We start from the raw sequence: 20,565 nt of genomic DNA, 5'->3' as shown, positions 1-20,565 counted from the left end.
TAAGTATTTATTGACAAAATTTTATTGATAAAATAACATTAAAGATTTATGAACAAATTAAAAATCTCTGGAAAAAATTACACCAGCCAGGATGTAAAAAAATAAAACAAAAAACAAAACAAAACAAAAACCAAACATATCTAGGTCTGGGGTAAGGAAGGGTCTTCTATCCTGGATTGCCTATGTTAAGCAACATCAGTAATAATGAAGGTTTTAATTCTGAGAAAGGAACTATGACATAACTGTGGATGTCACAAGAAAGGCTACAGTGATGTAATGTTATGTGGAGTGAATGATCCATCTTCTACCTAGTCTTTGTCACTCTGATACCTGTTCCAACATCTTAACTTGCCTTTCTGCTTGGCTCTGCTGCTCTTCCTCAGCTGGCCCTGACCTGTAGAATGTCTTGTTTCATAAGCATGGGCTGCCATTGCAATGACAGCTTTCCCTCCTGGCTTAGGTCTGCTCTTTGCTGGGTCCTTTGGCCCAATGCCTTTGACCTTGGGTGGCTGCTGCTTTGAGTCTGCCTGGCTTTCTTCCCAAAGCAAGTGGCGATTATGAACTATAATAGAAGACATTGTTTTAAATTTTCAACTTGCTTTACATACTGAAGCTGAAGTATCAACGTCTTAAGAATTTTCCAAGTCATTGAATGTTGTATTTGGTTAGCTCATCTCATACAACAAGGAAGAGATTGTTGATTATTTTCTATGCTTTATTTTAAAAAACTGAAAACTGAGATTAACGTGAGTGGATTTTTTTAACCCCTTACCTTCCTTCATTGATCTTGGATCTTGAGGAAAGATTACAATGGAAAGTTTTCTGTTAGACGTTTGTATTATTTTGGGTAGGATTCTATCAGCTCATTTGTACATAACTATTGTTGTATTGGCCCAAGATGATGTTGATAGAAAAGTAAGCTATTCTTGGGAAATATGGTACTATGTTCTAAACTTTGGAGAGGCTCATGGACTTTGAGAGGAATCCTTTGGTGTATAGTGGTTGGGTATCAGTGGCTTCACCAGACTGTGATTTCTACGTGAATTTCTGCATAAGCCTGAGATAATCAGGTTTGTCCTAGGGTAGATTCAGACACATTCATTGATACTGAACTCAAATTAAATCAGCTGTTCAGGGTCCATCTTAAGTCATCCGAAGTAAAGTTCAGTCAGGCTGGGCCATGAAGGTAGACAAAAAAAATTAAGTAAATAAAATTTTTTTAAAAAAAGGGTGGCTTTTCTCCCTGTTTCCACAGCTCTGTGATGTGATGTGAAGTGAAGTGATGTCATGCGATGTGATGTGATGTGATGTGATATGTGTGTTCATGTGCCTTTGCCTCCGTGTATACATGTGTCTTTGTGGGTGATACACAGGCTTGGCTCTGCTGCTCTTAAGGTGAAGAACGGCATCCAGGTGACCCTGTGCCTATGTGTGTACATGTGCATGGATGCTGTTCTTTCTTCACCTTAAGGCTGTAGTGCCTGTGTGTATCCCCCTTACACCAAGACAGGTTGTGGCTGTGTGTGTGTGTTCATTCATGTGCCTGTGTTTGTGAGTGTACTTGTGCTGGTGTTTGTGTGTGTGTGTGTGTGTGTATGTGTGTGTGTGTGTCTCTCTCTGTGTGTGTAAATGAGATATCTGAGACATATAAGCAGGAGCAAGTTTTATCATCAGTATGTTGGAGAGAGATGGAGTAGACAAACAAAATCATAATGCTGAAAGTTAAGTTGCTGTGAGGTATAAATGATAAAAGAAAAAAAACATGTCACCACATTCTTGTTTTAATTAATAGCTAGGGATTTCCTCTGTTAGTCCATTTGTAATCGTTCAGGCAATCATGGGCAGCTGTATTTTATTTATCCAGGTTAATGAATAATCCCTTACTTTATTTTGGGTGGCCTGTGCTCCACTAGAGAGGATGGTGGTCCCTTGGGTAGCCAAGGTGACACTATGGACTCCCACAGTATGCCTGGTTTTCTGGACCTAAGGACAAGCTCTGCTCTATGAGCCCTAGTGATAGTCTTTCGTGAAGGAGGCTGGCAGGTCCATGAGCATCGGTGTGTTAGTGGTGGGTGTCTGAGTGGCACGGGGGGGGGGGGGGCTGGCTTTGCTCCTTTACTTTACCTCTGACATTCTGGAAAGCGTTAGCATTTCCATGTTGAAACCAGATATCCAGAAGGAGTGACCTTAAACCTGATCTTTGCACCATTCTACTGTGGAAGGTGAAGGCTGCCCTTGTGACAAATGCTGGTATTGTATCTGATAGTAAGGATGAAGAACCCACGGTGATGAAAAGCTGACAGCTAGCAAGGTCCTTTCACATACAGTTTCAGCTCTCACAACAACCCTGTGAGGTAGGAACAGAGGATAACACTTTTATTTTTTACTTTACAAAGACAGACACCAAAGGTATGTGATTTGCCCTCAGTCATAGTGAATAGCATTACCCAAATATGATAACATGTCTTCTGACTTCACAGTCTGATTTTCGCCTGTAAGCTACTGCAGGAATGTTTTCAACTTGGTTGCAGAGAGGGCAAAGTGCTCTATGATGAGACATGTAACTTGTTTGCAGGTCAGGTGGCTTAGAACCGATGCTTCAGCAACCCCGTGCTGGGTCACTACTCAGAAGGGCTCTGAGGGATCAGGATGTCTGCATGCTGGCTTTCAATTTTGTGTATTATAAGGTCCTCTAGGAGTCATACTGGGCTCGCTGGGGTCAAGAAGCAGAAATGCAGTTCTCATGGCTGTCAACTCACTGAGATAGACTCACTGGACTGATTTATCTACCTCCTCATTGGAATTTAAACTTCTTAGGGCAAGAACATGACTAAATCATTGTATTCCCAGAATTCAGTGCAGTGCTAGATCTTTACGAAGGCCGAGTTCACAAGGGTTTTGTATGTTTCATAAACTGCTTCAGAATTTCATTGGTAAGAGATTGTTCACATGGAATAGACCTTGGAAAACTCAGTTGTCTTGGTGGAAGGGCGATACACACAGGCGCCACAACCTTAAGGTGAAGAACAGCATCCAAGTGACCCTTGTTTACAAAGAAACAAATCTACTTTTTATGGATTCGAGTTAGAGGCTCTCCATTAGCCGAGAATCCATGTAAAGTGTATATATTTTGGTCTCTGAGTAAAGGCAATGTCTTTTAGCATGGAGAAAATTAGACCTGTGGTAAATATGAAGATGTCATTATTTTAGTAATATGGAAAGAATTCTATGGCAAATATGATTAATCACAGTCACAACTGATTCAGTGAGGGCTGGAAGAGGGTTCTATTTTTCTCTGGTTAACTTTGCCAAGGCACATTCTCCTTGGTCCTTCACATCTCCCTGTATTCTGTCCACCAGTAGACTGAGGACCCAGGTGAATCTTGCACGGGGGAAACTGGGGATAACACTACTGTGATTCAAACTTGCACCTCAGTGTGAGTACGCTTGACCAGGGCACGTGGGTGAACAGTCCACATACAGTCCAAGATGAACAGGGATCATCGTTCCCAGACAAGTGGGCTGCCCCAGGCAAGATTCAGGACCTGTAGCAGAAAGCAGCAGTCATCTGCTACTCTTCAATGGGGGCAAGTGTAACACGTGTTACAGCCTGGTGAAGACAGCTTCTTGAATGGAAGAAGGACTTTAAATTCAGGAGATAGTGTCTCAGCTCACCAGTGCCTGGTACTCAGGATCAAAGAAGTCCTGAAATCAACAAGTGGGTAAGGGCTCAGCAGGTCCAGGACTGGTAGAGATTATGGGTCATCAAGAGGCCTTCCTAGTTGTGCAGAGTGGTGCAGGTCATGGCTGGATGCCTGGTTTTTCCAGCTATTACCGCCAAGCTTCAAACACGGCCTTAATGGCCAAGCATTGCTTCTTTCAGACATTGCTGTCTCATTTGGCAGGGCTGGAGCCTGTGAGGAAACAAAGCAGAACATCACATCACAGTTAAGGTTGGACATGAAGTAGCTTTGGATATCTTTGACACTGTTTCTGCTAAGACTGTTCACTGAGAACAAGGAGGAGCATGGTGCCAGATGTTTGAACCGTCTCAATTATGGCTTCATGACTTTCTTGGATACTGGGCAGGCCCCAGGAAGCAAAGTGTATCAGCTTTTGGTTCTATAAAACCTGTTTCAAGGAGTTTGGCCAAGTTAGGATTAGCATAGCTTTGGGGTAACATAAAGTTTGGGGTATCATCACCAGAAAATGAAAAAGGCACTGCTTTTGCATGGAGAGTGAATAATATGCATCACTAGAGCTAGACATGATGCCCAGTTACAGATGAAATCCTGGTGCCTGATTCTGCAGATTTTGAATCTCATAAATGAACCGCAGTGATTGGTTTTAGACTATCCATAAGATTTACATAAGCTTTAGAGAATATGCTGAGTAGTTTTTTTTTTTTTAAACTTGACACAAACAATCACCTGGAAAGAAAATGCCTCCATTAGCTTGGTCTTTGGGCATGTCTGTGGAACATTTTCTTGACTTATGATTGATGTGTGAAGGACCATTCTACCGTGTATGGTGCCACCCCTGGGCAGGTGGTCGTCAGTTATGTAAGAAAGTAAACTGAGTGGGCCATGAGGAGCAAGACAACAGTGTTCCTCCATGGTATCTGCTTCAGTTCCTGCCTTGAGTTCCTGCCCTAACTTCTCTTCCCAATGGACTGTAAGCTGTAAGATGAAATAAACCCTTTCTTTTCTAAATGTTTTTGGTCATGGCACTTATCATAGAAGAAGGGAAAACATGACAACATTACTAATTAAAAATAAATATACAAATCTTACCACAGTTGTAAACAATGATATTTTGTATTGTTCAGTTTTTAACTTACTCATTTATAAGCGTGGTTTAGTAAATTTCCTCTTTCTTGAAGCCCAAGACATATGATTTACATTCCAGTCATTCAACATCATAAGCATAAAGCTTTATAGTCTCAGTAGGAATCTTGGTCATGAGCACAAGTCATAATTCTTAACTTCAGCCAGTCTCAGACAGGGTCAGCTATTCCTGACATGTGTATCTTTGTTGGGATGGCTTATATCAAAATTTCATGGTTTGCAAAACCTTTGTCCTCATACACAATTTGGAAAAGAGAAAGTAGTTCTACTTGTGTTGATGGAAAGGCAGCACTTACCAGTTAACTGAGTTAAATATCCAGTCATTTAAGCAGTGTAAATTATTTGATTGAGCTCAGTGTAAAAGTCAGCCCTGAAGTCCTGGAATACATCAGCGTTAACCAGAAAGATGGTAAGCATGCTTTTTAAAAGCTATGGTTTTGGAAAATCAAAGTAAAAGAAAGAGATGTTGGATTTTGTCATTAAGCAGGTTTGGGGAATACTGATCTTAAGTAATCTTATTTAACTGTTTTTGAGACATGAAACTCTTCTTTTCTTCTGTGATTCTGGAAGTGGAACTCTGGCCTCAAGTATGCTAGGCCAGAACTTTACCTCTGAGCTCGTCCCCCAGATCTGGAGAAAGTCTTTTGTATTACTTTTGGACAATTCATAGACTGGTGTTGCACTGAACACAGTTTGCAAAATCTGGAGCAGCAACTAATTGGAAATGCTTTTTAAAATTTTTTTCAATTCATTTTCACTGTAAAAATGAAGTATTAGTTGTTAGTAAAGTATTAGTTGTTTGTTTTTATGTTGTATCCAAATTAAGCGGAAACTTTGGAAAATAGAAAACGTGTCCATGGCATGACGTTTGGCCTTTATAGGGTTCTGATCTCGGTCGGGATCTGGTTCTATCATACATAACATAATATTTAACATTATGATGCTTAATTCAATACTTGCTGATTCCTTCTAGGAATTGGGATAAATAGTTCACATTAACGGATACAATTGTTGCAGAGAAAAAGATAAAATACTGGAATAAGAGAAAGTCAAGGAGGTGGTAGGATGCGCTTTATGGGTTTGCTAAAGTTTCAAGAGGTTGAGTGCATCTCTTAATTAAGAAAGAGTACACAAAACTTGGTGGGCCCTTAAGCTCTGAGAAACCAGGGCGAAAACAATACTTTGGAATATTGTAAAATGGCTCATGTACCTTGAGGCCTTTATACTTAAGGTAGAGTGTTACAGGAGAGTTCTAAACCATTTGTTTTATACATCTACTAATCTTACCCAATGAGTTATCATGAGCTGTTTGACTCTTATCTGTGATGGATGATGGTAGAGATAGTGTTTTATTTACTTTTATATTCTTGGAAACTAGTATGTTGGTACCTATAACATCTGGTGCATGGTAAGTCTTGGTAAGTCTTTGCTGACCATGTAAATATTATTAAAAGACTAGCAAGGCATAAAATTGTGTATGCATTCTTAATCCTAACTGCTGAACCATCTCTCTCACCTATCATGGAAGATTTTTAATGGAAGTGAACAGAAATGTAAGCATTTTACTTATGAAAAAAATCAAAATGGCTGTAATATATAGTCTGTGGTAAAAATAAAGATAAGCCATTTTGATATTGTTTAAGCAATCTCATTTTGAAGCAATGAGATCCTAGAAACAAATACAAGGTCTTAAGACAGAAGGACAAAAATATAAATGCTAAGTAAATCGGTATTTGTACATTGCTGGAGAAGTATGGGTGGAAAATGGCTTTAATGAAAAGAGCTACAGTCTATGAAGTGTTTATTCATGGTTGCACCCAGCACTTGGCTTAGTATTTAATCTTCTTTATTCACCACAGTCTAGGAGATGGTTTTGATTATTACCCTCAATTCAGTGGTAAGAAAATGTTAGTGGCTCATAAATTTACCCCAAGTCCACACCACTATGAAGTGGTAGTCAGGGTGGGAGGTCATCCTACCCACCTTCAGAGGCTATAATCTTAGCCCTAGTTAGTACACAACTAATTTTTTGAGAGATAGAAACATTATGAGATGGGATTTTTTTCAGGATGTTAATGTTTTTATGTCTTTTGGAAGGATGCGCCGTATCTCGCCAGTATCCTGAAATTTAACTTAGGAAATGACTAGCTTTCCAAATGGACTCACGATACAGCACTTAACACATAGCTGTACTAGCCATATGGAGGACACCCTGCCTCTGTGAAGTCAGGACACCATAGGGCAATGGACATGCTGACTACACGGACACCCAAGCCTAGGCCTGGTTGCATGAAGGCGTGTTTCTGCTTGCAAAGAGCACAGTACTGCTCACTGGCCTCACATGATAGACCAGAGTAGCTCAGTATTCCCAACACCTCGATTGAGATGTCCATATGCGTCTCTGATTTGGGGGTCACACAAAGGCTGGCATCTGCTTTTCCTCTTTACTCCATCTCAGCAAAGATGTACAGCCAGAAGTAATACGGGCAACCCACAGAGTGGACTTCTAATGTTTTTGTGTTTGTCCTTTGGTAAAGTCTTCTATTTGCTTTTGCCACTATTAGGTTGTTTTATTTTTATTTTTTTGTTACAGTATTATTTTATACTTTTTGGTATGTAAATGCTAGTCAGAAAAAAGTATATAAAACAGTTGTAACTGCATAACAACATGCAGTGAATTTTCCCAGTGTGTTTGATAAGGACGAGTGTTGAAGAAGGAGACAGTTGGAGCTGACTCTCAGCATCATCCAGGTTCTCACAGCGCCAGGTCTCACGGCGTGATCACGCTGCTTCCTCATTATCTTAGCACAGGCTTTTAAAAATGTTACTGAAATGGTCGAATTTTATTTTTATGTTATTAATGTGCTACAGTATCAGATTTGCATGTAATGAGCCCTGGACTATTAACACTCTGAAATTATGTTATTTCAATAAACAATTGAAAAACTTAAATTTAAAAATTTTAAAAATAAGTAACAACTAAAACTTAAAAAAAAACTAAAAAAGTTAAACAATAAAATAAATAAATAAATAAATAAATAAATAACCCAAAGGAGAAAAACTCAGAGGACAAGTTTCCAAAGATCACTGTAATTACTTAAGGCTGCAGTGTTGAACTCTATTCTCAATAGGAGTTTGAGTTTTCCTTTCCCGGAGCCTGCTGGCTGAATGAAGCACTTTGTTAAGCAAGGCTATCAGACAGTGCTTGGCACACTCTATTCAGAAGCTTGATCCACTTCCCTACAAGTGTTTGTGACCTTTTGATATGAAAAGTTTACTTTTAATATTAAATTTTGATGAACAAAAGCAATATGCAAGAATTACAATATTATAATAGAGGAATCCTTCCATCATAAGGAAAAAAAAAACAGAAGTAATACAATCACAAGAAGGTAGAAAAAGACAAAAAAGTAAATAAAAACTGAGACAAATAGGATGGGCTGTTACACACACACCAGATAGACTCTTTAAGTTGTTCATTGGTATATTAGATTATAACTTCTTGGATATCGGACAAAATCTGAACACACCCACATACTGATTATAGCAACCATGGTTGGCAAAACACTAGAATTAAAGTTCTAAGTGTGCTCATTTCAAGGCTCCTCTCTGCACGTTCCTCTCTCTCCACACAGTAGTGACTGACTTACCTCTAAAGCATGATTTCAAAGGCACCCATTTTATTGCAGAATTGCATCAGGCTTGGCCTTTTGCTTTCTGCCTCTGGAAAATGTGTTTAGGCATTCACGACCCTCCTAATGGGAGAGTGGTATGTTCAGAGGAGATAATCACCCTGATATGATTTTAAAGTGCCTAACCTGTCACAATTTGGGGGCATGCCTTCCAAAAAAAAAGAAAAAAGAAAGAAAGAAATTAGCATAAAGAAGCATTGTCCCCTTCTCTTTAGTTTTTAGGACACTTTCAGCAGATAAATACTCATGTTTTGTATTTATCCTATAAAATAGAACCTTTTGCAGAGAAGTAATGATCAGTTTTGCCTTGCAATGTGATGAGCACACATAAAACACTACAAGGATAAGCGGGAAGCTCCACAGGTTAGGTAAGAACAGGAATGGGGTTTAAATGCCTCGGCAAGGACGTTAAAGCAATGCACAATCACAAGATTTAGATGGAAACACTCAGGGGACCCACTTGCGACTTTATGCTGTTAAAAGTTGCCTTAACTCCTGTGAGATAATAGTGATTACCCGCAAAATGTTTTGTTATGGTTCAGTGTACAGCTCTCTCTCTCCCCCCCCCCTTCTCTCTCTCTCTCTCTCTCTCTCACACACACACACACACACAGAGGCACTCGCACATCGAGCCAAAGTCAATGGCAGTAGGTGGTTTATGTCAGGACTGGTTTTGACGGCCCCTCTTGCAGAATAAGATAAATGTAAGTGATGAGCCCCTGGGGTTGGGGTTGGCTGAACTCATTTTGTATTCAACACTCTGCCTGGCCCCTTTCTCATCTCTTTCTCCCTGTCTTTGTACGTTCAAGCCTACTTGAGTTTCTTTTTTCTTTTGTAGAACTTGGTTCTTTTGATGTGCTGCAGGGCACGCCCTTCAGCAAAGAGGACTTCCCAGGAATCGGAAACATCAGCACACAGGTCTGAGAGGCTACTGTACAATAGTTGCCCTGCAGCCCAAAGCAGAACGTTTTCTCTTCCCCGAATCAGCAATGTTCAGTATATCCCACATCCGTGATTTTAAAGGGATAAGAGCTCCACAATGTTTAAAGCACAGATTTGTTGAGCGTTTGACCTGTTTGACCCCATGGTGGGAATCTAACATGAGATGAGTCTGTATGGATGAGATACTCATTACTTCATCGGGATTTCTCTTGTGATTACAAATGAATTTAGTTCTGCTTTACTGCGGCTGCAGTGTTAGTACTACAGTGTGAGAACTGTAGTACCAATCTGTGTGGGGTCCTGGGTCATCTACTTCTCTTTGTTATTTTCCATCACAAATCATGTGAGAGAGTGCAATGCTTTAACTCTTTGTGTGCTGGGCACAGAGGTGAGAGGGATGAGGCAAGGGTATGAGTACTGCAGGTATGAGTTACTGTTAGGCACATCGTCTACATAATTCATTCACAGAGAGACAAGGTGGGAGGAGACTTAATTCTGCACTTCCACCGCAGAAGTTAAAAATGTTTAATAAACACATTACACTCGACTTAAAATTTCTGTGTTTACTCACATATGTTTTATGTGACAAATCTTTCAGGACTATGTCACTGAATTAGAACTTGGAACTGAAAATCAAAAGAACAAAACAAAGCAGAAAATAAGGGAAAATAGTGCAACTTAAGTTTATACACACAAAAATGTATCCAACTGAAAACATCCAAACTAAAGCAAAAACTTAAATAATAATTAACTTTAACTTTTCCCCAGATATTTAAAGGAAACCTTTTTATTAAAAATAAACAACAAAATAATTAAAAAGCAAGGTTGATAGAAATTTGGTAATTTTCTGACTTAATGGACTTGGAAAACCACTGTGTACAATGGAAACTTTGTTGGATTTTGTCTCCACACTGAGTTTGTCTCATGTAAACACACTATAAGCATTACTGAAGAAATTGATATTGCTGAAACATTGATCTGTGAGAAATACAAACTTATCAGAAAACATTTACTTTCAACTGCTTGAGATTTCCCTTTTTAAGCACACCATACACTAATAGTATGTCTATGCCTCATGGCATGACTGCAACCTTCTAGAGACATAATTTTAGTGGCAATGCTACATTAATTGTGTATTTTCAACTTATTTCATGCCTAGGTGATATATCAACTAAACAGATGATTGTCATATTTTTGAACATTGGTATATGTGTATATATATATGCATATATTTGAAATATCATATATCCATTTCTATCTATCTATCTATCTATCTATCTATCTATCTATCTATCTATCTATCTAAAGAGAAGATGACACAATTTTTCAAATATAGCCAGATATGAGTCTTTAGAAAAATATGGAATAATTCTTGTAATAAATTGGCAATGACCGCACTCCCTTCTTGACTACAGGGTATCCTACTGCTTTTAGTGTGTGGCTGAGTTGCCGGTAGTATATTGATCCTAGGAACATTCTCTACAGCAAACAACCTCTGAAAGTAGTGGACACCTGAAAAATTCTCTAGGTGTCATTTTGCTTAAAACAAAACAAAACAAAACAAAACAAAACAAAACAAAACAAAACAAAACAAAACACATTGTTAACAACACAGAAACAGAGGAGCACCAGAGGTGGAGAGGCGTAGCCATGCCAACAAAGCAGCCTTTCGAGCTGTATCATGAATTTATCCGGTTTCTTTCCTGAAGGTCACACAGCATTTCTGAAATTAGACGTTTCAGAAGAGTTTGAACTTAAATTTGATCAGATGCACAGGTGCATTTCAGATACTGCGACACTCTTCGGTGTTTTGGCAATGGCTTACTGAGTCAGCTCATGCCTCCCATTGTGGGTCATACATGCTAGTGAAAGCTAGCTTGTGAATAAAGAGGCAGTTTCAGGGCCTCCTGGGTCAGGGAGGATTGCTGTTTTCTGTACCATGCTGATCCAAAGTGGATTGTACTAGAAACTCATTCTGCTCTGAGTTGTCATTTCCTGTATCCTTCTTTCCTGCAGGGATGATATCATTATCCTACAAAATTTCCTTATGAATTGGCAAATACCAGAACAACACCTAGTCTATATTCTAAAACAAACCAGAGATAGTCAGGAAACCTGAAATGGAGTGATGACTCCAGGTCTAGAAGTATTTCATTTTACTTTACCAAGATCTGAAATTAGGTTTCCTTGTTGTTCTACTAAAAATCATTGCAGACTTAACAGGGTATGGCGGCACACACCCTTAATCCCAGCACTTGGAAAGCAGAAGCAGATATCTATGAATTCAAAGCTAGCCTGGTTTGCATAGTGAGTTCCAGGCCGGGCAGAACCACACTGTGAAAACTTACCTAATAACAACAAAGTATTATAGCTATAGCTACCCAACAGAGATTGCTTAGGACAAAAAAGACAGCTCTGAGTGTATTCAGATATTTTTTTCCCTTAAAAAGTAGTAATTGAACTGGGAATAAGATTCCAGAATTTCATATTTTATGTTAAACATTTAATTATAAAACAAGTCCGAGGATACATTTGAGACAAGACATCCAGCTAACTAACATGGATGATTACTTTGCTCATTGAGTTTTATCAAATAAATATATAGATTTTAGGGATTAGAATTATACAATAATTGATTTGTTTTTCATTTTAGTTACTATCTTCCAAGGCTTTGTTTCTGTTTATTCTTTAAAGCTACTTATGCAATGTAATATTTTCTATTCTCTGTGTTTTAATCCCCATTCTCTGAGCTCCGGTAGATCTGACTGAGTATAATCTAGGGACTTTTTTTCAAAAGGAAGATAGTGCTGATGGTTGAGGTCATGACCTCCTTTTTAGGACTCCAGGGACCAACAGTTCCAAATAGTTCTTTTATGAAGAAAGCAGTCTTGGGACGTCTGCGACTGGAATGGTCAGCATAAAGCTGTCTGAACTGGACCAATGCTGTCGATTTTCCAGCACCACATTGCAATGTGTTATTTATGGTAATATTATAAGCATCGTTATAGCTCCAACATCACTGTGAGGCCAGTATTCATAGAGCTAGTAATATGGAAACCAGTTAACAGTTGAGAGGTCTGGGACTGTGTGTGGTCAAGGTAGTCCACCTTTCAGGGACAGGATAGAGAGTTTGGCCTCCCATTTCCCAGTGAGGTAGCCATGGATGTGCCCCCTCCTTTGTCTTCCTATCCTTTTCCTACTCTTGGGATATAAAAGGAGGGAGTTGCTGTCACTTAGGTTCCTAGTCTAGCAGACTTCCACACTAACAGCATGCAATCTGTGACTGATCCCAGGTCTTCAGTCTTGCTCTAGGACACTAGTTCTCAACTTTCTGAACGCTGTGACCCTTTAATATACTTCCTCATGTTGTGGTGGTTCCCAGCCATAAAATTATCTTCATTACTACTGTAATTTTGCCATTGTTATGAACTGTAATATAAATATCTGTGTTTTCTGATGGGGTTAGGTGACCCCTGTGAAAGAGTCATTCTATCTACAGGATGGGTTGAGAATCACTGGTCTAGGATGTGACAGTTGAATACATAACAACAGACTGAAATCTCCAAGCTGTGGAAAAGTGGGAACACTATCACACAGTGGGAACACATGTTCCATAGTATGCTGTTTTTTTTTTTTGTTTGTTTGTTTTTAAGTATAGAATAGAGTTTATTCAGGACATGGGGAGGGGAGTTGAGAGAGAGAGAGAGAGAGAGAGAGAGAGAGAGAGAGAGAGAGAGAGAATAGAGGAGTAGAGGCCAGCCATGAGCATGCAGAGAGAGGGGATAGGGGAAGGAATAGAGAGAGGGTAAGCATCAAGAGGACAGGGCAAGAGAGCAAGGGCCATATTATGCTATTCTTGACTGTCTCTAATGTGGACTGAGACGTGTGTGTGTGTGTGTGTGTGTTGTGTGTGTGTAACTCACAATTCATGATGACTATAGGTGACGTTCACTTCTCACACTGACTTACTGAATGTATGACAGCGTGCTGCATTTTTACACACAACTATTGATGTAGGAGAAGCCTCTGCGTGGGAACCCACACTAGCATCTCAGGGAACTGCTCACGCCCCAGGCTGCGATGGTGTTGCTTTCAGTTCTAATGGCTTTGCTGCTTCTGATCATTTAGTGGAAACAGGATCCTTTGGGAATCCTGGGATCCCCAGATTGTTCCTCTGGAAACCTGTGACCTTCTCTCTGTCCCCTTTTACCAAGTGCAGTCTGCCCAAACCAATAACTTGTCCCACCATTCTGTTTTATTTTTTAAGAAAAACATTTCCCTTTTTTTTTTTTTCCCTTCCAAATACTCCCAGTTTCTCCCTGGCATTTCTGCTTCAGTTTTCCTCTGTACAGGACAGAATTCTAGAAATATCTAATATGTATCTTCTAAACACACACACACACACACACACACACACACACACACACACACACATTAAATACACATAGATAAAAGTTCAACAATTAAAATGAGACATCTTAAAGCAGTCCGTCAAACAGAGTATATGGTTGGCCCGCCCTGATTGGCAGCTCCTGGGGGGACCTTAGCCCTTTCAGATGCTGGGGAGGTCCCATGAAAATGGCTACTTAGGAAGGAACTGTAGGAAAGCAGGTAGACAAACAGACAGATGCCTGTCACAGTACTGCAAGCAACTGCATCCCAACAACCATGTGGTCCTGGAAGTGAATTCTGGGCTCCAGAACCAAAGGGAGTTAACAGAACTTTTGCTACAGCTCTGTGAGGCCCTGAGCAGAGGACCCACGTAGGTCCTTTGTCTTATATTCTCAGATCTTTCTGATACTAGTTGAATTCCATTATAGTCTTGTGTTGAGTTTGACCTCTCTGTAGCTCTTAACTGAGGGCACCACGTGCTTATTCCTGAGATAATCACATCACTTTCATATCAAGGTTAACTCTATAAAATAACCAACCTGTTCTTACCTGATAATTAAGAGATAAAAATATTATGTCAGTGAAACATAATATGGGAACCCTAATGAAATGGTATTTTAGTCTAGCAAACACTAAAATAGATATGGAGTGTTGTATCTTGATGAATATACTGATGTTATTTTAGTCAGGACTAAGGTTGAGTTTAAACTGCAGGGAAGTGTCCTTTAGCAAAATGTATACTCTCATGTTTTCTGTCTCTTGTAACTTTTTACATATTGGGAACTTGTCATTAAAGTGCAAATTAAGGGGCAGCAAGATGGCTCTGTGCATAGATGTGCTTGCCACCGAGGAGCCTAAGGACCTGAGTTCAATTTCAGACCTATATGGTGGAAGGAGAGAATAACTTCTGAAACCATCACATACAGGTTTTACAAACACATACACACACACACACACACACACACACACACACACTTTAAATAAGTGAAAGTGATTTGTATTGGTTTCCTTTTGTAAGCATAATATAAAATAGTCATAATATATATTGAATTAAGGAAGCATAGAAATCATAGAGGGTGCTTCTGTCAGTCCTTTTTGTCTTATTGTGATTTTTCAGGGTTACTTACTTACTTTATTTATTTATTCATTTATTTATTTATTGGTCTAGAATTTGGATGTTCCTGCCTTCTATGGTCTAGCTATAATCTATTGTGACAGCGATGTTTTATGAAAAGAAACAAGTTATGTTTACAATGCCATTACATATTTCTAAAATTAAATAATTACAACTGCAATTCTCCAAACAGTTCTATGAGGACCCATGTAGGTCCTTACTACTAAGTAGTAGTAGCTTACTACTGCCTGAGACTCAGTGTGAAGCAGGTTGCCTTCTGACCTGGCAGGTCATCAGTGGTTGGTGAAGGTAAGTAGGGGTGTGATTTTGAGCGCTCTATGCAAGGACTTGAAGGTGATGGATTAGGGACAAGCAACCATGAGTTCCTCTCATCTGGCATTCAATCCTCTGATCCTGCGGCTTTCTCCCTAGCCTCCCGTTCCTGAAGAGTGTCATAGAACAACAGATGCTAGCACTCTAAGGAGGAGAGGGGGAGGGGGAGGGGGAACGCAATCAAAGAGACTGGGGCAAGATTGACTGTGGGGACCCGGGTTACTTCACGTGAGCTGTTTTATGCAAAATGAAGCACAAATCACTTGCATTTGGAAAACCCTGCCAGAGTGCCACACAAGTGACAGAGCAAATCTGCAAGCTGCATATTCAAGCGCCACTTCTAGAGAAGCTTTGAAGAAAGCAGGCGGCGGCGACCCCCACCTTCAGGCTTAAATGAACTCTGAACAGACTCATTTGCCATGAAGGATGAGATGGCGAGATGCTGGCGCCTGGGGCTCTGCCTCTCCGCGCCTCCTTCCCTGAGTCGTTCTGGTGGGTTTTTGTGTCCCAAAGTTGTCCCTGTGCAAACAACAGGTTGAATATTGTAGGTGTGGGTTATTAAAGTGTCCCTGGGACAATGGCAGTCTGTGTCCCATTTGTAACGCTTGGATTAATCTTTGGAAAGTGCACACAAAATGTGACATGATGTTGGCTTCCAACATTATTCAGTCTGCATAGCAGCAAATCCTGCCCTGTCTCCCTGGAAATAAAACTCTGCAGACTGCCCCTGCCATCTCAAAGCGACCTATCATTTATGCCGCAGAGTAGGGACACCCTGGTAGCACGGCTGTGAGTGAGATTTTGTAGTTTGCAGAAACACTCACGATGGAAATAAATTGTGGGCTATCTTGTCCACAGCTTCCCTAAAGGAAGTCTGCAGTTAGCTAAGTCGTATTTTATTTTGCTTCCTAAGGAAGAAGTAACAACATACATATTTTCAAAGAGAATTCCACATTCGTTTAGGATTATAACTACTTAAGTGACAAACGGCCTTTTGACATTTCATCTTTTTCCACATCTTTCCTTTTCAATGAAGTCTGAAAGGAAGAGCTATAATATAAAGGGAGAAGCGGGTCCTCAAAACCAGTCACACACCAAACAATATTTGCTTTTCCCCTTTTTATGGCTGAGATGCTAAAATCATGAGACTCAGTGATATCCTGTTGATGTCTCTTTCCTGGGAAATGTGTAACTGGCATGGTGGGATGTGAGAAGGGACCACTCAAGTCTCTGCATTTAAGAACATCTTCATATTGAGATTTGAAAAATAATTGAGAGAAGAGACCGAGAGTCATCAAGTGGACTTCACAGAGAGCCAAGTGAACAACTAACTATCTCCAACAAACTGGAATTAGGAGAAGAGGAATCAGGCTTCCTCCAAGAGCAGCGGTTTTTAAAAGGTCTGTGTTCACTGTTTAAGTCCAGGAGACGCACGTGGTATTTATTCATTTACTGTGTGTACTGGCTGGTTTTGTATGTCAACTTGACACAGTGTGGGTGGTGCCATCCCTGGGCTGGTGGTCCTGGGTTCTATAAGAAAGCAGAAAGAGTAAGCCATGGGAAGCAAGCCAGCAATAAGCAGCAATTCTCCATGGCTTCTGCATCAGCTCCTGCCTCCAGGATCCTGCCCTGATTGAATTCCTGTCCTGACTTCTTTCCATAACTCATGAACAGCCATATGAAGTGTAAGCCAAATAAACTCTTTTCTCCCCAATTTGCTTTTTGTTCATGGTGTTCCATCGTAGCAACAGCATGATATTCTATCAGGTGTGTTGATTCAGGATGTCCTCAGAACATGAAGGGACAATGTCAAGTGGCTAGGAATGGCTTCCTGCAAATTTACAATGATTTTTTAAAAAATTATTTATTTATTTATTTTTATTTATATGACTACATTGTAGCTGTCTTCAGACACACCAGTAGAGTGTGCATCGGATCCCATTACAGACGGTTGTGAGCCACCATGTGGCTGCTGGAATTGAACTCAGGACCTTTGCAAGAGCAGTCAGTGCTCTTAACCTCTGAGCCATCTCTCCAGTCCCATAATGACTTTTGTATCCATTAAAGCAAGTGGCTGCTCAGCCTGTCATGTAGAACACATTTTTGTTTCCCCTATTTGTTACCTTTAATAAATCAAATTCAGAAGTTTCAGTTATTAAGCCAGTTTATTGTTTCAATATGTTTGGCATTAGTGAAAGTCAATATGAAATTTGATTTAAGTGGGGAGGGGTACATAGTCATTACAGAGGGCTATAGCTAAAATCCATACACAAAATCCATACACAGTTCATCTAAAAGAGTGGGGCTTTGTGACCTGAAGGACAGAGCCTGGTTGGGGTGGATGTGACCGCGTGTAGCAAAGGTGGTACCTTGGCTGTGACACTTGTAAGTGACCCTGAATCCAGCTCTACCCTGAATCTCTTTTCAACTGGAGCAACTTGCTCAGGCGGAAGGCTACAGGATGGATCATTATTGCATAGAACAAATCTTGCGCGTGCCCCCTTGTGATGACTCCCTCCATGGTTTCATTTCCCAGCTGCAGTATATTTGCTTGGTCATGATGTTCTAACAGGTGGGTTGATTCCTGATGCCCTGATTTTCAGAGTTCGGGGTTTGAGACAGGGTCTCAAGTATTACATGAATCTGTAATTCCCTGTACAGCCAAATCTGCCCTCAAAACTCCTGCCTCTGCCTCTCAAGTCCTGGGATTGCAACTCCAGCCCTGGCTGTGCTGATATATATATATATTTTTTTAAGGTATGTTTAAAGTATGGAAGGAGAAAAGATACTGCAAAAAGCAACATCAAGGTTAACATATAAAGAAGTCAGTTGGCATGAGGTGTAGTGTGGTGACACACCTTTAGTTCCAGGATTTAGGAAGCAGAGATAGGCAGATCTCTTGAGACTGAGGCCAGCCTTTTCTACATAGTGAGTTCCAGGACAGCCAGGGCTACATAGTGAGATGCTATCTTAAAACAACAACAACAACAACAACAATAACAAAACCAGCAGGAACAGCAGCCAGTTGGCTCAAAAAGACTGGAAGCCCTTGACCACCTGAACTTCATACAACAAACTGAGCATGTTCAAGAAAAGCCCGAGCTGTAGGAAATGTGGAAGAGACCTGTGCTGTGTGCCAAGAGCTTTGTGTTTCTTAACCTCTGGAGCTTCTCCCTCGGCTCTCAAGCCCATTCCTATCTGGAGAGCTTTGCCTTTCTGAACAAACTGTCTCCACGCCTATTTCAAACAAAGGTTCCTGGTCCAGTGTATTACCCTCAGACTGTGTTCCTGGGACACTCGGAGAGGGGTCTTCCAAACTCCTCACCTTTAACACCAGGGTTATACAGCCTGAGTCCTGTTGTGGGTTGGCCAGGGATAAAGGGGGATGTTGCAAACAAAATGGATCAGAAAGGAAACTGCCCATTTCATTAGTGGCCGACACCATCATCATTTTGGGAATGTTAGATTAAAAGGAGACAGTGGCTCAGTATCTCCGACAGAGTATATGAAAGTGTTAGTACAGCCAACCAAAGGCAAGCACGTGTGGCTTTGAATTGACCCTGTAACCCACCTTTGGGGGACTTGCAAATAGATGGGGGAACTTTTAAATAGATGATCATAAAGGAACAGACATCTAAGTACCCTAAAGGACTTAAACACACAGTTTATCTGTTGCTAATGGTAAAATGGGTCAAATTTAAAAATTTCTCCCCAAAGAAGACTAGTCTTTAAAAATGTTATCACTTACTGATAACAGTTTAAATCTAAAAATTCAACCTATGGAACCACAGCGCCACCATCTGGCTATACAGATGACAGCAGGCATCACAACAGTACAGGAAGGAAAATGCGGTCTTCCTCAATTAACCTTAAAAATGAAAAATCTTTGACTGTAGCACAGGACGGTGACCCAGCTAATTTGGAGAGCGGGTAAAAAAGGAGGATCTCAGATTCAAAGCCAGATTGGGTTATAGAGTCCTCTGCCTGGAAAGCATAGCAACACTCCTTCCCCCCCCCGCCCCCCCCCCCCCCCAAATAAAAGGAGGGCTGGGATACAGCTCAGTGGTTGGTGCAAGTCTAGCTGACACGGGGCCCTAGGTTGGATCCCAGAAAAGTTATCAGTATTTTTTGTTTTTGATAGGAAATTAAAAGCCGTCTTAAACCCCCTTCAGTCTGGTGTTAGTCTGTTACTGTTTTGCATATACAGGCTTGCTTCACTGAAAACCCATATGACTGTGGGCACGGTGTGGGAGAATGTGGCTGACATCCTTAAAGCTCTGCAGCTGTTTAAGACAAAGAACAACTCAATAGGACAGATTTGACCTTGCTTTAAGGTGCGTACTGCAAAATCTGACTTTGGACACATGGGAAAGCCATATAGAGTTCTTTCAATTTATCTGAAGTCCAAAAGTGCTTTTTGTATTGAGTTTTGTGAGTATAAAACAATCGCTAAGTCACAGGGTGACTAACATCTGCAGTTTCATTTGTACACTGCTCTCAAAAAGGCCTTTTATGGTATACCCCAGGGATAAAAAGTCAAGTTCATATTTCTTACTCTTGGAGGGTCTATATTTTTACTGACACATGCGCTGCGTAGAATGGAAATGTTATTATAACACTATCTGGAGACTACTGCGAATAAGGGCCTGAGCTAAGGGCTTTACATTGATTTCAAAATCAATGCTGTCAGCAGTACTATCGGGAGCGCGTTGCCACCATTTCCAATTTACAGATGAGGAAAAGCTAAGGGCGTCTTTGGTCTTTGGGTAACTTGCCTAGGCTTACACAGTTGACACACAGGATCAACCTGTCATTTCCCAGAACCACCACACGAGGGCGTAGGCAAGGAGCATTGTCCATAGGGTGTCAAGGAAACCGATTTTGTATTCCAATCCTGTGTGTGTGTGGTGCCACATTCTTAAAGTACACTGACTTTGAATTAGATTATGCAAACGGTTTGTGACAGAATGAAGTTGTGATGTTATTCTGACCAACTGCCTTCTGTAGGTCAGGGTGTGTGACCTTGTAATGTACACACACACCATGAAATAAGTAAGTATGCTAACACACCCTTCTCCTCACTCACTTACTGTTCGTGTGGAGAACTGAGGCCCAGAGTTTTGTCAGAATGGAGTCCTTGTTTTTACGTTTTCAAAGTTCTGTGTAAATTCACTTGGATGCTTTATTTTCACATCAAATATGATGCTCCCAGAGCCAAAAAAATCATCTCTTGTTTCCTACTCAA

General features: G+C 40.5%; 1 protein-coding gene across 1 annotated transcript in view; it reads right to left on the bottom strand.

Moving 5' to 3' along the window:
• Window positions 1–4: 4 nt before the first annotated feature.
• Window positions 5–20,565, bottom strand: part of Grid2 (glutamate receptor, ionotropic, delta 2) — a 1,448,316-nt gene continuing 1,427,755 nt past the window's right edge. Inside the window, exon 16 of the mRNA NM_001370966.1 lies at window positions 5–3,914. Within this exon, the coding sequence (NP_001357895.1) occupies window positions 3,756–3,914 (159 nt within the window). The 3' untranslated portion in view covers window positions 5–3,755. The remainder of the gene's footprint in view (window positions 3,915–20,565) is intronic.

The sequence above is a fragment of the Mus musculus genome, chromosome 6 (assembly GCF_000001635.26).
Source record: "Mus musculus strain C57BL/6J chromosome 6, GRCm38.p6 C57BL/6J".
Lineage (NCBI taxonomy): Eukaryota > Metazoa > Chordata > Mammalia > Rodentia > Muridae > Mus > Mus musculus.
This window is presented reverse-complemented; position numbering and strand designations above follow the sequence as displayed.